Below are 16,097 nucleotides of genomic sequence, written 5' to 3' on the forward strand. Positions count from 1 at the left end.
AATGCATTTTTTTGTAGATTTAGGGTCGCAGAAGTCATATCCTCTTTCATTTCTTCAATAACTCCAAGGGTTCTTCCAGAATCGTCCTTTGAAATTTATAAAAATAGGTAAAGTACCACCAATTTTCAACGAAATTTTCGAAAGTTCACTAAATGCATTTTCTTGTAAATTACAGGTCGCAGAAGTCATATCCGCTTTCTTTTCTTCGTTAACTCCAATGGTTTTTCCAGAATCAGAATGCTAATTCATAATTAAAATTTTTCGATTTTTCAATTATACAATTCAATTTTTCAACTCAAATTAAAATTGTTTGTATTTTTGATTATTTCATTGATAGAAATTTTTGTTTTTCGTTTTTTCGATTTTTCACTTTCCCGATTTTAATTAATTAGGGTTTTCAGGTTTTAATATTACAATTTTCATTTCTTCATTTTTAGATTTTTCGATTTTAAATTTTTCGATATTTCAAGTTTCCGCGTTTATATTAATAGCGGCTTTTTTACTGCGAGGAAGTAAATGGAGAGCATTTTGAACAACTTTTTTAGAAAACAGAAGTTTAATGTTGGTTTCGGTTATTATTGGTTAATTTATTTAATTATTGTTTAACAATTTATTTTGCCATTTCAATCAGAAAGAAAGTATGATTTGAATGAATTCAGAAAAAAAAAACTGTGTTCAAAAATGCATTTCAAAAATTAAAAGTGCCATTTAAAAAAATTGAGTTGAGCTTGGATCTTGAAGGCAAATTTAACCGTTTGCGTACATTCTAGCGACCTGTATATTTTGTTAATTTCCTCTAGGGTTTCATTTTTATACATAATGCATTTGTTTTATTCAGAATTTTAAATCATTCTCATCATATAATTTTTACCTGTAATGCATGAAACTTATTTGCGAACCCTTACAAATTATATATTAAAAATAACTTAAAAAAGTAAATACATTACATAGAAATAGATACACAGAAAACGGTCGTTCTAAACACAACTACTCTGCATTTTTTAGTCACAACCATCGTAATAGATTTCCGTTTCCAAATTACCCAACACATCTTCCAGAACTCGTTCCAATTGTGGATTTTTTCCCATATTCATGTTGTCTACATCAATCAGAATCCCATTTTTCAACTTTTCCAATTCCTTTCGTGTGTACTCAAAACTTCCAAAACTTTCCAGGATGTCTAAAAAGAGTTTCTTACTTTCCATATCCAGTGGTCTTCGTTTTAACATATCTAAGATGGAGAATTAAGAAAATAAAACGTAATCGTAGTGAAGAATTGTGCGTAAAGGATACCCAAAAGCCGATGATCGTTGGGATGACTTTGAATGGCATGAATTATAGGAAAGTTGAATTTTCCCTCGTCAAGATCGTCACAGAAACCACGAACAGTGGCGTACTTAAACGTAAAATCGTGTAAACAAAATTTAAAAGCTATAAATAGTTTCCTAACCTTAGCGTTATGCAAATTAATGTAGTCGCCATAAAGTTGAAGAACTAGGCCCATTTTATGGTACAGATGTTCACTAAATTCCATTTTCTCCTTTTTGGCGCAAAATTTTAACCACTGGACTTCCCATTTTAAAGCATCGGTAGATTCTAAATTTTGCAGCAAAAAAATTGACTAAAATATGTATTACAAATTTTACTTACTGCCACGTATTAAAGTGCTGTATTCGTGAAAAGTAGGACATCGCTGACTGTCTCTATAATAGATTTCTAGTCCTTGTCCAGTGAAAACTCTAATACCCAGCTTAATAAAATCATCAAGGGCGATGTCCTAAATAAGAACAGAAACAATAATAAAGCAAACACAAAAATTCCAAGATTAGTTATCGGTTTTCTCAACATCACCTTCCTGTCGTCTGCATAGCACAGTAAATTTTGCATTATTAGAAAAATCTTGTATAGTGTGGCCTGGACAGTTAGCGGAATTCCATAAACCATATGTGGTGAAGGAAGTCCTCTGCGAAGTATCGTTCCATCCAGAACATCATCCAGTCTGTCAGAAATGGAACAGGAAAGACTAAATAAATCTATGAATACAAGACAAACTTACACAAGATTGATTTCGTGTAACCCATTTGCAATGTCGGCACAGACTTTCAGTGCGTCTTTGGGACACTTAACCCAATTATTAAAAGAACTAACGAATAATTTCAAAATGTTACGATTTTCTGGTCCCGCTTGTAAAATATGTTTCATAGGTCGCGCTAAAATCTACAATAAAGAGTTTGTTAAAAAAAATGTTTAAATTTAGTTTGTTGGTTACGTTACCATTTCGTCCTTGGTCTCCATATCGGTTGATTGGTTTGCCGCTATCTTCAACAACTGTTGATATTTTTGTAATGTAAAGGTGTAAGTTGCTTCAAAAAGTGACATTTATGTAGTTAGTGTCTGGAAGGAATTAATTAGAACAAGTTGTAAAACAGGATAAATGTTTATTTGTTACACTTAACATATATAATGAATAACAAGTTAATTAAAAATTGTAGGTACTTACTTGTTTATTCTGTATTGTCATACTCAAGTACATACAGGGTCATTATAAAATATTATAGTCAAGGAAGGTCATGACTTTATTGACATTGTGTGCCGCCTTTCATAGTTTCGTGGAAACGATTACACTAATATTGGAATTTTTATTTTTAACACCACATAAGTCAGAGGCGGATCTAGGCTGTTGGGGGCCTGTTGCTATTATTTAATTGGGGCCCCATTTATGAATAGAAGTTTGTTAGAAGCATTTAATTTACACATTTTCAATACTTTAATATAAAAAAAACAATAACAAAAAATACAAAAATTAAATATAATAAACAAACAGAAACAAATTATATAACAATTTTCTTTCTGCACTTGAGGTCAGCATACGTTCGTATGGCGCTGTCGTACGTAACTGACCTTCTGATGTCATTTTCAATTGCAAGAATCGACAAAGAACTTAGTCTTTCGTTTTTCATTGTCGATCTATATTTATTTTTAATAAAATTCAATTTAGAAAAAGCTCTTTCAGCTTCACGACTGGTCACTGGCGGTGTCAAGAAAATCTTAACTACTGCGTACAGATTCGGAAAAATGTATAATTTTAATTTTTCAGATTTTAAAGTTTTAGGTTTTTAGATTTCTCACTATCTCGACTTATCGATTTTTCAGTTCCATGATTTTTCAATTTGTCGAATTTTTAAATTTTACATTTTTTGTTTTCTTTGATGTTTTGAGTTCTCGATCATTCGATTTTCTGAGTTTTCAGGCTTGGATTTTTTTTTGTTCAATTCTTGGATTTTTAAAATTTTTGCTTTTTAAATTTTCTTATTTATCAACTTGCTGGGATTTCAATGTTTTGATTTTTGATTGTTCAAGTTCTCGATTTTTTGAATTTTTAGTTTTTGATAAGATTTTTTTCTCAAAAATTTTCAGTTTTTCAATTTATTAACTTTACGATACTTCAGTTTTGCTCGATTTCGATTCCTCAATTTTTCAATATATTACTGTTGGGATTTTTCAATTTATCGATTCTTCGATTTCTCGATTCTTCATATTTTCGGTTTTTCGAATTTCTTCATTTTTCGATTTCTCAATTTTCCGATGTTTCAGTTTTACGATTTTTATATTTTTTTATTTTTCAGTTTTCAATTTTTGACGTTTCTAAATCTTTCGATTTCTCAATTTTTCGATTAACTGATTTTTTTATTTTCCGATTTCTCTATTTCTCGATTTTTCAATTCTTTCTTCAACTGTGGTTTTTCAATTTTTCTATTTCTGAATTTTTCAATGTTTCAGTTTTGGATTTGTTCACTTTTCCGATTCTTCAATTTTCTTTCCATTTTTCAGTTTTTCAAGATTTCAGTTTTGAATTTTTTCACTATTTCAATTTTTCAATTATTAACTTTTCGATTTTTCAATTTTGGTCTAATTTGATTTCTTAATTTTTTGATTTTTTGACTCCTCTACTGTTGATGTTTTGATTTCTCGATGTTTCAGTTTTTGAACATTCGGATATTTCGATTTTTCGATTTTTTGGCTTTTCGAGTGTTCAATTTTTTGATTTTTGAATTTTAGATTTTTGTTTTTTTGATTTTTTTGGTGTTTCGGTTTCCCAACTCTTCAATTTTTCGATATTTTAATTTTTCAATTTTTCGAATTTTTAAATTTTTCATTTTTCAATTTTACAATTTTTTGATGCTTGGATTTTTCAATTTTTCCAGTTTTCAATACTCAATTTTTCAGGATTTGAATATTGAGAACTTTTCAATTTCTGGATTTTCAGTTTTCAGATATTTTAATTTTTTGATTACCCATCTGCACCGGACACTCTTTATAGTAGGCATCCCAGATGTAGGTGGCTGCCATAAATTAACGGAAACACACTTTTTGAAGGTCAAATATATTGCAGTAGCATTCACAGATGCTCCTTAACACCGCAACCACAAACCTGGCAATTCAATTTTTTACACATCTGACAGTTTTGTTCTGACGTTCGTGACGTTTCAAAAATTTCAGTTGTTTTTCATAGGTGGGTTTACCCTGTACATTTGTTTTATTCAAAATTTTAAATGTTTCTCATCATGTAATTTTTACCTGTACATTTTTTACCAACGCTGACGAACTATTAAAAATAACGTTATAAAATTAAATGGATTACATAGAAATATATACACAAAAATGGTCGTTCTAAACACCACTACTACAGCTGCTATGTATATTTTAGTCACAATCATCGAAATAAATTTCCGTTTCCAAATTACCCAACAAATCTTCCAGAACTCGTTTCAAATATGGATTTTTGCCCATATTCATGTTGTCTGCATCAGTCAGAATTCCATTTTTCAACTTTTCCAGTTCCTTTCGTGTATACTCGAAACTCCCAAAACTTTCCAGTATGTCTACAAAGAGTTTCTTACTTTCCATATCTAGTGGTCTTCGTTTTAACATATCTAAAATAAATAATTAAGAAAAGAGAAGTAATCTTGGATTCCCGATGAAGTATTTAACGTAAAGAATACCCAAAAGCCGATGATCGTTCGGGTGGCTTTGAATGCCGTGAATTATAGGAAAGTTGAATTTTCCCTCATCAAGATCGTCACAGAAAACACGAACAGTGGCGTACTGAAGTGGAAAATTATTAAACAAAATTTAAATGCTATAAATAGTTTCCTTATCTTCGCGTTGTGCAAATTAATGTAGTCGCCATATACTTGAAGAACTAGGCCTAATTTATTATATAGATTTTCACTAAATTCCATTTTCTCTTTTTTGGCACAGAATTTTAACAACTGGACGCCCCATTTTATAACAGCGGTGCATTCTACAATCGGTAAAAATGTGCTATATTGTATACCTATATTATTATTAAGAACAGACTAATTCGTAAAAAAGTTTTACTTACTGCCACGGATTAGACTATTGTACTCGTGAAAAGTGGGACATCGTTGAATGTCTCTAAAGTATATTTCTAGTCCTTGCCCAGTGAACATTCGAATACCCAACTCAATAAAATCATCAAGGGCGATGTCCTAAAAAAGAGCAGAAACAATAAAACAGACACAAATTTTCAAAATTAGTCATCTATGTATTCTCTCAACATCACCTTCCTATTTTCTGCATAGCAGAGTAAATTTTGCATTATTAGAAAAGTCTTATATAATGTAGCATGGACAGTTAGGGGAATTCCATAAACCATATGTGCTGCAGGAAGTCCTCTGCGAAGAATCGTTTCATCTTGAATATCATCTAGTCTGCGAGAAGTAGAACAGAAATGAATAAATAATAATTAATCTATAAATACAACGTAAACTTACATAAGAACCATATCATGTAATGCATTTCCTATATCGGCACATACTTGTACTGCGTCTTGGGGACACTTGACCCAACTATTAAAAGAACAAACGAACAATTTCAAAAGGTTACGATTTTCTGGACCCGCTTGTACAATGTGTTCGATAGGTCTCGTTATTATCTAGAGTCAAGAGCTTAGTAAAGAAACATTTAATTTTACTTTGGTGGTTACATTACCACTTCGGCCTGGGTCTGAAAAACGGTTTTGTTATTTGCTGCCATCTTCAACAACTGATGATATAGATATATATATTTTTTATTTAAACACATAAATTGTTTTTCCACAATTTAAATATAAGTATAATGTCTGGAGTGCATCAATTAGAACAAGTTTTCAAACAGAATAAATGCTTATTTGTGACACTTAATTTGTAGCGATATATCAAAACGAGGTTTCTAATTACTGTTTACCAATTCAAAGTAAATGAATGCAGGTTTTCAATCGAATGGAGTTGGACTCAATGACAAATACACACAACAAAAAGTAATGAGTGTACCTTCAATAACAATTATTTATGCATCAAGGGAATAAACTGCTCTATTAATCATGAGACTAAGTGTTTTTCAGTCGAGAGGGATTAAGAAAGTTTATTACAGAGATGCATACGAAATTTTCCTCCAAACCGGTTAAATTAAATATTAAATTACAAACGAAAATTAAGTTATCAAGGAAACGAGTTTGTTGTGTCAAAAAAAAATACTTCTCGAAATATTCATTTATGAGTAACTAGCGGAACCCGGCAGACGTTGTCCTGCTTGTGTATATATTTACTTTGTATATATGTGGGTATAAATGTCTGGTCTGAAGCGCAGAATGCGTTGTAGAAAACTGTGGAAAAATTAATACTAAGATAACTCATATTGATGCTATTCCATTTATTTTCATTAGTATACACAATGTACACATTTTTGTATTAGTAATTCACGTGAATGAACAAAATTTTTGACTATTGTATTCGCTATATAACTGAAACAACTTGAACACATTTTAATCAATAATAACATCTATCGTAACGCTAGTGGGTAAAGAATATTTTTGGTTTTTCGATTTGGTGTATAGACGTACAGAGTTTTTGGAGTTCCTACTCTGGAGCAAGCAACATATAGTTAACCATGCGAAAAACATGGATTTCCTAAATTTAATCCGGCAACGCGCAGAGAGTGCCCTTGGGCTTTGTTGATTGTCATCCCGAAAGCAAGACGCACAGGAAACTGTAGTCGTTTGAATGTAAAGGGCAAATCAGTAGGAACCATTGGAATGCGCGTAATCAGCACATCTTGACGTTTACATTTGCCGTTAATTATTGTTGCTTCAATCACATTCGGCATCAGTTTTTTCACTGAAAGTCTGGTTCCATTGCATAACTTCGGGGCATTGAGATTTCGAAGGAGCAGTGTTGGTGAGCCAACTTTTAACGTCAGTATGTGCGGTGGCATTCCAGGAGGCTCCAACTATTCTGTAACTGTAATCGATTTGTATCCCGTAATCACCCCAGGAATTTTTAATTGAATCTTATTATTGATTCGATTGACATCATCATTCATTGGAGCTAAGATAGCTCCCTCGCAAAGCCAATCATGATTTCTAAAGTTGTTGGCGATGTTTGAGAAAACTCTCTCTTCAAGTTCTTCAATTGATGACTGAAGTTGACAGAAGTTCGGAGGGAACGCTATCTCCTGTGTTGTAGGATCAGCCAAAAGTTTGCCATCGCCGATATCCAAAAGTTGTTTGGCAAATATTTGTGCAGAAACATCTCCAAGTAAATGCACACGCATATTGGTCGACAGTGTAATTTTTTCACATGTCTCCAGAGAGACGAATTTTTCAGGCATGCATTCAATTCGTCTGCTGGTGTTGATCTAGGAATTACGGGCAAAGTTTGACGGAAATCACCTGCGAGCAGGATCAGAACTCCGCCCAGTGGACGTTCATCGCTTCGGAAATCTCGCAGAGTACGATCAAGTGCTTCAAGTCCTTTCTTATGGGCCATAGTATATTCATCCCAAATAATGAGTTGGCATGTTTTCAATACAGTTGGCATTCCAGTTGTTTTTCCAATGTTGCAAAGAGGATCAGCAGCTAGATTTAAATTCAATGGCAGCTTGAGAACCGAATGCGCCGTGCGTCCTCCATCGAGTAATGCTGCTGCAATCCCCGATGATGCCACAACCAAAGCAATCTCATGTTTCATTCGAATTTCGGCGGGTATCAAATTGAGTAGAAATGTTTTTCCTGTGCCTCCTGGTGCATCAAGAAAAAGAAGTCCACCATTTCCGCCTCGCACATGCTCCATAATTGTGTCGTATGCAACTTGTAGCGCATCGACGTCGTATTGCTTTTCTCGCAATACGTCTCTATCGATAACGTCGTTTCTGTCACGTTCCGGTGAAAACAGCCCAAGCTGATCGAGGATTTTGTTGTTAATCGACATACACACATCCTCAACTGATATCAGTGCTTCATTGAAAATGTATTCCGAATACTGTACATCCAAGCCGGGATTATTTCTGCGTGCTCGGAGAAGTATGTCTTCGCTCATACTCTCTTTGTGTTTTTCCCATAAACCTTTCGGATCAGAAGGTGCGCAGGTTGTCAAAATTATGACAAACAGAGTTCGTATTTGATGGGCATGAGGTGTCTCAGATGCTTCCGCTAATGTGTTGTCCCAATGTTGATCATTTTCAAGCAAACCAAGTTTAAAACATGCTTCTCTGTATGTCTCACACTCTTGACCATCGATTGTTTTGATTGCTTGAAACGATGTTGGTCCTTTGACCACGTGAAGCAGCATTCGCAAATAGTAGCATTCACCATTATTTGGATGAACAGTATATACTCTTCCCAGTGCACCAGTAGAAAATATGCCAGCTATAGAAGAATGCCTGGCGCCTCGTTTTCTTCTGCAAAATTTCTTCGTCGATTGATTCCAAGTGTAGTACTGCGGGACTTAGTGATACATTAATGTTTTTGCGAATTCGTCAGTTGCACACAATTGGAAAAAAGCGGTCAACGTTGTATTTGGTGGATCTGCAACTCGTTGGGGTGCGTTGTCTTCCGTGAAGTAGACTCGTTGACCGTTTTCCAAGTGAACACTGAGATGCATGACAGCAGGAAAGCGTTCATGAATGTCGAAACCAAGAATTCTCCATACAGCTTCATTGCTGCTAATGTAACGTCCCATTTGAAATTGCTCGATTTCATTGACGGGCGCATTGGGATTCGCAATTCCGAAAATTGCCATATTGCTGCCTTTATTCACGTATTTGCATATGTATTTTGTCTTAACTGAATTACAGGACTCCACGTTGATATGTGCATTGAATGATTTCGAAAGGATAGGAGAGTGGGGCACAATCCATCGGTTATCAACTTCGAAATCAACGTTATTGATTTTGATAGTTGTGGTGTATCCTCCATCATCTGGTTTTCGTCGTCTGTACAACGGATAACCGTCGCCACCAGTTTGTGTTTCTTACAGCAGCTGGCGTGGATACTTTTTGGTGCATTTTCCGTCTTTCATGCATGGCGAGTGTGGGTTGTGTCCCCCACATCGTCCGTGAATCATATTTTTTTCACAATTTCAAATAATTCTGGATCTTCTTCTGCGTTGGGCAGCTCAGCAGTAATGATATCATCAATTTGAGTTGGAACAATTTTTTCAACCAACTAAATTAAGATATGAGCATGTGGTAGACCTCTTTTCTGCCATTCGATGGAATACATCCAACAGCGAGTTTCTCCATATATATGGTTCTTAGTGATGAGATCCATAAAACGTATCAATTTTTGTTTGAAAACTCTCGCTGTGAGGTCATGCCGATCAGTTGGTTGCTGGCCAGGCAAAAGTAAATCTTTGATTTCACAGCAAGATGGATTGCATGTGAACGTGATGAAAAGATCTGGACGTCCATATCTGCGAACATATGTCAGAGAATCCTGAGCATATTCTTGCATATGTCTTGGACTTCCAGTATACGAAGCTGGAAGTATAACCCTTTGTCCAATGTTACCAATTGTTCCATCATTCGCGATTGCATCTCGCAAATGAATATAATCTTCGACTCGAAGCTTCGATTGATTGTAACGAATGTAATTGAGTCGTTCGCTTTCGACTTTGGCGTACATATCAACGATGAATTGTTGAAAAACATGACGACACTTTAAGATATGGTTGGATTGTTCGGCTCGAATCATGATGCGATATGCATAAAAATCCATACAACTGACTTTTTTCGTTGTCGCAGCACCTGTGACGGGATGAGTTTGATACAATTCGAGATGATAACCGTCTTCTCTAGCGGAAATAGAATTGGATATTGAAGTGCGTCGTACGATCGATGTGTTTCAGCAATACGTTGCTTGGTTTGATTTCGCCTGCTGATAGTGATAATAATATCTCGCCGAGTAATTTCTGTACCGATAATTACAGCTGCTACTTCAGGGGCTATTGGAGCATTGAAGCGTCTTTCATGCTCATTCGATGGGGTTTTGTCTGCTCTGATAATGAGTTTGAAGTCATCCGCTCTTACATTCTCCAATGCGGATTTGAAATCTCGGACCAAACAGTTGTGCTCGTGGAATAATGCTCGTAATTCAGCAATAATCTTTCGATCTGTTGCTACACTAAATGCGCATCGTCGATCAATCTCCTTCTCCACATTGTCCATGAAATAAATTTGCAAAAATTGCGGATCTTTTTTGGATACTGGAAGGAGTGAACCAATCTGATGATACACTTGTCCTTGCACTTTAAATGTGGGCATAAAATTATTATATCTCACAATATTCGTCGCTCCAAACGATGTCATCTGAAAGCATGAGTTGTATTTCCGAATATGCTGTAGAAGTGTTTGGACTCCCGAGTAACTCCAGCAAAGTAAGTGAGCAGTTGTTCTGGTGATTCAGTCATTGGTGGCAAACTGATTTTGCCATTGGAGCAACACATGCCAGGCGTAATTTAAATTTATCACGAACCTGACACTTATTAGACACAAAAGTCGCAACGATTTAACATTGTTAATGATCAAAAGAAGTCGATCAGTTATTTGGAACTGTACAAGAAATACCTCAGACTGAGACCTGAAAATGCGCCGCACAAACGGTTATTTATAAATTACAGAGGGAATAAATGCATCAAATAACCCATTGGAAAAAATATCTTCTCAAAGTTTTGCCTAATGTTTTAAACTACCAGATTCTACGCTGCGTACAGGGCACTGTTTTTGTCGGTGATCTGCGACATTTTTATTGAAAACTGGTGATAAACGTTTATAAATATGTTTCGTTGTGTTTATTCTTTTTTGATAACAATTAACAAGAAGTTAATCGGTATGAGAAGAATATTGCATATGTGAATAAAGTATGTGTGGAATAATACAACCATTGGAGCTTTTTCCAGCCGTATTTTTTTTCTTTCTAATCAACACAAAATTCACAGTTAGCGGAACACAACTGACGAAAGACGAAAATCAAAAGAAAAACAGTATTTTATGGTGGACATATACACATACCTACATCCTGTGTCTTCAGATATTCTGAAGATTTGTATTGTATTTATTGATTAATTTATTTATTTATCTATATAGCGAAAACAATTGTTATATCATGTAATGTTTCTGTTTAACTTCAGTTTCTCTGTTAACCATCAAAAGCACCAATAAATTTTCTACAAAACTGTGGCAAATTTCCAGCGATTACTTTTTTTATAATTAAAAAATTTCATGAGAAGATGTACAGAAAGTTTTAGCATGTAATAAATATTTTCTATTTGACTGCCAATTTTGTTTTGTCTTTCTGTACTGTACTGAATACAAATTAATTGCGAAACCAATTCTTGGAAAATAGATAATATCTTATCCGCTGCGGCGCAAATGGAAACAAGTACTTAGATAAATATGAATTACTACTTAAATAAGATCAAATGTCGTGATTTGATTGTAAAATTTTCAACTAAGGCGTCAATAAACACTTCATGTTTATCGTTGTCTTAAATCTAGCTTTTAAAATATTTACTTGAAGTATCTAACCAAAAAGCAATTAATTTAAAATGTAAGTTAAGTATTATTAAAACTTTCTGCACTTTTTGCATTTGGCATACCAGTGTGTTATGCCTCGAAATGAAACGCAGCACAATCACTACTAACAGGTTTCATTAGACTGAAGACAATTAGGATGATTTACACAGTGTAGTCGATCGGGGAACAAGACTTGACTATATTCTTAATGATTACAATAGTACGGCTCCTTTATAAATCAAAATAATAACAAAGAAAGTGACATAGGGATACAATTATTCATTGACTGCATAAATAATCTAGATAAAACAAACCAACAGATTTGGAATTTAACACCCCCCCCCCCCCTTAGTACGAATTTCCTCATTTATATTTAGGCGTCATCTGTGGTAATGCCTGGCGTGTGATGAGTCAGATTTCGGAGATGAATGTCTTTGGAAGGTGCAACCTGTCGGGTCTTTTTCCTACACCAGCTTGAAATTATGTTATTAGCGAGGAGGGTAGAATAAGAACGGAGGGATAATACGGTCGAAAAATGTGGAACCGACCGTCCGAAATCCAGACACCGTTTATGACGGTGTTTGGAATACCCGCTCGGCTAAACCACGCCCCCAGTTTCTACAGAATCGCTAAACAGTGGCGGGCAAAGTTACTCAACTTATAAATTTATTACTTACTTATGAAAACTAAGTCTGTCTTTCACAGATTGTTTACTACCATTCCACGACTTACAAAGTTTGCAATTCACCATGTTGAATTTATTAAAAACAACACGCCTCAATGTATAAAGATACACAGCACATGATGGAACAAAATAACTGAGATGTACGCCCATGGAGTACGATGGGCTTTTCTCGAGTTTGTAGCCAGTTCGCCCATGCGCACAGTCGACAGACCGATCGTAAACGGTGTTTGCGGTAGTTGATTTTGGGCCAAAATCGTACCATTGAAAGCATACGACATGCTCCCTCCGTTCTTATTCTACCCTCCTCGGTTATTAGTGACGGAATTACGCGTACTTATTCTAGCCCTATCTCCTCCTGGATTGCAACGTTTGTAATAGCAGTGTAAACATTTAATTTTATACAGAGTGCCGCATCCAAGTCTGGATATAGGGAATTAACATGAAAATTGGTTTTTAATTTAGAATATCTCCCCAGATCACTTTAAAGCTATTATTGGGTGATGCCTTTGTGGAGGTCGAGGAGGGCTATCGGCCAGTATTTTCTTCAAGTCGTTGCATCGCGCTCATTCACTGTAAAAAGGTTTTAAAAATCGTATTTTGAAATTCGCGCCCGAGTCGATTTGTCTCGAAATGTTCCTAATAAAATATTTGGTGCAGTTTGTGCATTTGTTCCATTTAAATTGACCTATAATAATCATATTGGATAAAATAATTCAATTTGAGTTTTTCATTAATTACTGAGTGACGCAGCGCGAGTAGATTCGTAGCTTGACGGGCTCCCAGGACATGTCACAATGCTGCCGATGGGGTTTTGAGAAAGCCGAACTGCTCGAAGTCTTCATCTCGGGCTTTTTGGATACGGCCTGAGTGTAGTTCGAGATGGTTCGTTTGACGGGATCTCGCACTATGACGAATAAACGGATAAATTTGTACATTTATTCCGTTTAATGTGTCCTACAATAATCATCACACTGGACAAAATATTTCAGTTTGAGTGGTTCGTTGATTTCTGAGATTAATTTCTTATTTCACTTTGACATTTTGATTTTGCATGATTAATCCAAAGACGCGATCGCCGAACTTCGACAGTGCGAATTTCAAAGTACGATTTTTAAAACCTTTTTATAGTGAATGAGCGCGATGCAACGATTTGAAAAAAAATACTCCACCTCCAGACCTCCACAAAGCATTACTCAATAATAGCTTTAATGTGATCTGCGGAGATATTTTACAATAAAAACCAATTTGCCATGTTAATTTTCTATGTCCAGACTTGGATGCGGCACCCTGTATATGATATAAAATGGTATTAGTATGATAAACATATAAAATAGAAATGAATAATGGGTTAGTGTGGATAAGTGGACAGCATTTCTATCGTTCTCTTCGATAAGAGATGTCACTTCTTTAAAACTTTTATTAGCTAAGTTCAACTGATGATAGTTATGAACAGAGAGCGGATTTTATGAAATTTGCATATCTGTTATTTTTTGCATATAAGTTTTGATATTTAATATGTGAACGAATCATGCTAATTAAAAATGAATATTTGCCTTCGGCTGCATATTTCACGGAACGGGTGCATATTTTGCATTTTTATCAATTTTTGTGCTAATTTGAAAAAAAAAAATTATTGTCATTCTATCGGCATAACTAGAAAAGGTTTGGGTTTTATTTTTTAGTTTGGAGACACCAGTGGGTGTTAAGCCATCTTTACAGGTAAATTCGCGCCCTAATTACTGTTGGAAATACGGTTCATTCCCAATATTTTTGTTCGTTAGTTAAGTGTATTAATGGTACGTTTAGTGGTGGTCGAAGGGACGTTATACTATTATTTTTCCTCGTGAGTTTGTATTGAAAGCATTTAAAGGGTTACAGGTGTATCAATGTGTCGAAAATAACTCAAATTAATTTATGGATTAAACCTTTTCCTGAACTTATTCTTCAAGAACGAACTGTGTTTTGTCGCGCCTGCCCTAAACCGGTAAGTAGTTTTACATCTGTGGACGTAGTACGCAGTTTTTCTATTTACATGTACATTTACTTTACTGCCCATTCACAATGGACATAAGGCATAACAAGTACATAAAGCTTACATAAAGTTGCAACGATGGAAAACGTTTACCCCTGTTCACAGTGGACGAACGTAATTCTTATGCTTATGAACGTTTTATGTAATCCTTGTGTGCGTACCTTAGATCATATAATAAATAGATACCAATACTCAAACTGAAAGCTGTGACTAGACATCAGTGGCGGCTCCTCAGAGGAGGCAGGGGAGGCTGAGCCTCCTCTGTTTTTTGGAGCTGAGCTTCCTCTAATTTTTTTCGATGAAAGAATTTATATTTTTGTAGACATTTGTTATTTTTCAGAATATTTTGCTGGATTTCATTTACTTTCATCATATATCAGGTTAAAATGTCGCAAAAATTTATATTTACGCCCTCACAATCATAATTCACATTCACACCACTCCGCGTTTGGTTTCAGCGGCAGAGGCTTGTTAGCCGCTAGCCTCCGCCGAGAATGCATCTTGCTATTGAGACCGTAGACCTTGACGCATCGTCAGTCTGTATTGCATTGGCTAAAACTTTCATCGGACTGCCGCTCCAAGCCGCTAGCCTCCGGCCAGTTCATCTCTTTTCAGATCAAGTCGTACAGATAACTTTATCTCTTTCTTATTAGTTGGCGCAATCGGGTGTAAGTAGGAAAAACTTTGAGGTGGTTTCGCGAGCTCCCTGTTCAGTGATGGTGATGTTTAGGCTTTACGTAGGTAAGGGTACAAAAGGGGAGACCAACACCATCACTCCCATTAATTGTATTGACAGTTACAATTAGAAATAAAACAGAGCATTTCATGAAAATAATTATAATAAAACTAAATAGTTAACGGCTTCGGTTTTAAGAAACAAATTATACTGTTGGAATTGTGTATTATTTATAAGTGATAAATCTTCCGTTTGGGGTAAAACAGGCTAAAATAATTTACAAAATTTGTCACGAGCTATAGAAAGGCATGAAAAATCATAGGACCACATATTTTCTTCGATTAAATTAGAAATGCTTGGTAAACAAAACAATGCCAATCATTTAGATTCGGCTCATAAAAGGGAGAACTATTACGAGAAAGTTGGTGAAAATTGGGCAATTTTGAAAAGACTAATCGATGCAAAAGTTTATTTATCTATCAACGCACGAGTGTTCTTTTCGTGGGCATGACAAAAAAAATATTCAGATAATGAAAGATATAAAAAGTAGTGCTTTTCAAATTTGAGCCTCCTCTGAAGAAAACTTCACGAGCCGCCACTGCTAGACATGAAGCTATCTGTTGTCGTTTTCTACGTCAAGAGGAGTAGTATAATGCTATCCTTGTGTGATCACCACATCTTCATCTTTGTCATATGCATTTCATCTGTATATGTCTATTTCATTTCCATCTGTGTACCGCACCAGCGCAACAAATCGCTTTTGACAGATGTTTCTTCTAACCTCTCTTTCGAGTTGTTGTACAAAAAACAATTTTAGAATTTAGAACAAAGATCCTATTTTAAGTGATGTA

At 35.0% G+C, this 16,097-nt stretch overlaps 3 protein-coding genes across 3 annotated transcripts; all 3 read right to left on the bottom strand.

The window, feature by feature from the left end:
• Window positions 1-976: 976 nt before the first annotated feature.
• LOC135138969 (uncharacterized) lies at window positions 977-2,380 on the bottom strand. Its single transcript, XM_064069020.1, has 7 exons — window positions 2,275-2,380; window positions 2,057-2,217; window positions 1,852-1,999; window positions 1,651-1,777; window positions 1,451-1,596; window positions 1,294-1,396; window positions 977-1,231 (listed from the first exon to the last, which is right to left on the bottom strand). The coding sequence occupies exons 1-7, from the start codon at window positions 2,377-2,379 to the stop codon at window positions 1,002-1,004; spliced, it is 1,020 nt and encodes a 339-aa protein (XP_063925090.1). The 5' UTR covers window position 2,380; the 3' UTR covers window positions 977-1,001.
• Window positions 2,381-4,704: 2,324 nt separating this feature from the next.
• LOC135138426 (terpene synthase-like) lies at window positions 4,705-5,623 on the bottom strand. The gene is made up of 4 exons (XM_064068397.1): window positions 5,588-5,623; window positions 5,387-5,513; window positions 5,108-5,338; window positions 4,705-4,934 (listed from the first exon to the last, which is right to left on the bottom strand). The coding sequence occupies exons 1-4, from the start codon at window positions 5,621-5,623 to the stop codon at window positions 4,705-4,707; spliced, it is 624 nt and encodes a 207-aa protein (XP_063924467.1).
• Window positions 5,624-7,290: 1,667 nt separating this feature from the next.
• On the bottom strand, window positions 7,291-9,404 carry LOC135138427 (uncharacterized). Its single transcript, XM_064068398.1, has 4 exons — window positions 9,316-9,404; window positions 8,797-9,273; window positions 7,752-8,739; window positions 7,291-7,698 (listed from the first exon to the last, which is right to left on the bottom strand). Exons 1-4 carry the CDS (start codon window positions 9,402-9,404, stop codon window positions 7,291-7,293), a joined length of 1,962 nt encoding a protein of 653 aa, XP_063924468.1.
• Between the last annotated feature and the right edge of the window lie 6,693 nt (window positions 9,405-16,097).

The sequence above is a fragment of the Zophobas morio genome, unplaced genomic scaffold (genome assembly GCF_036711695.1).
Source record: "Zophobas morio isolate AGI-343-1 ecotype UQ-CSIRO unplaced genomic scaffold, CSIRO_AGI_Zmor_V1 ptg000030l, whole genome shotgun sequence".
Taxonomy (NCBI): domain Eukaryota; kingdom Metazoa; phylum Arthropoda; class Insecta; order Coleoptera; family Tenebrionidae; genus Zophobas; species Zophobas morio.

Excerpts from the sequence above, each read along its gene's own strand:
- LOC135138426 (XM_064068397.1), bottom strand. The coding sequence starts at position 5,623 with ATGCAAAATTTACTCTGCTATGCAGAAAATAGGAAG. Across the intron at positions 5,514-5,587 it reads GCTATGCAGAAAATAGGAAG|GACATCGCCCTTGATGATTT; the intron begins GTGATGTTGAGA and ends GCTCTTTTTTAG. Across the intron at positions 5,339-5,386 it reads CAATAGTCTAATCCGTGGCA|GTATACAATATAGCACATTT; the intron begins GTAAGTAAAACT and ends ATAATAATATAG.
- LOC135138969 (XM_064069020.1), bottom strand. The coding sequence starts at position 2,379 with ATGTCACTTTTTGAAGCAACTTACACCTTTACATTACAAAAATATCAA. Across the intron at positions 1,778-1,851 it reads GCTATGCAGACGACAGGAAG|GACATCGCCCTTGATGATTT; the intron begins GTGATGTTGAGA and ends GTTCTTATTTAG. Across the intron at positions 1,397-1,450 it reads TTAATTTGCATAACGCTAAG|TACGCCACTGTTCGTGGTTT; the intron begins GTTAGGAAACTA and ends TTTACGTTTAAG.
- LOC135138427 (XM_064068398.1), bottom strand. The coding sequence starts at position 9,404 with ATGATTCACGGACGATGTGGGGGACACAACCCACACTCGCCATGCATG. Across the intron at positions 9,274-9,315 it reads AAGTATCCACGCCAGCTGCT|ACGACGAAAACCAGATGATG; the intron begins GTAAGAAACACA and ends TCCGTTGTACAG. Across the intron at positions 7,699-7,751 it reads ATGAACGTCCACTGGGCGGA|ATCAACACCAGCAGACGAAT; the intron begins GTTCTGATCCTG and ends CGTAATTCCTAG.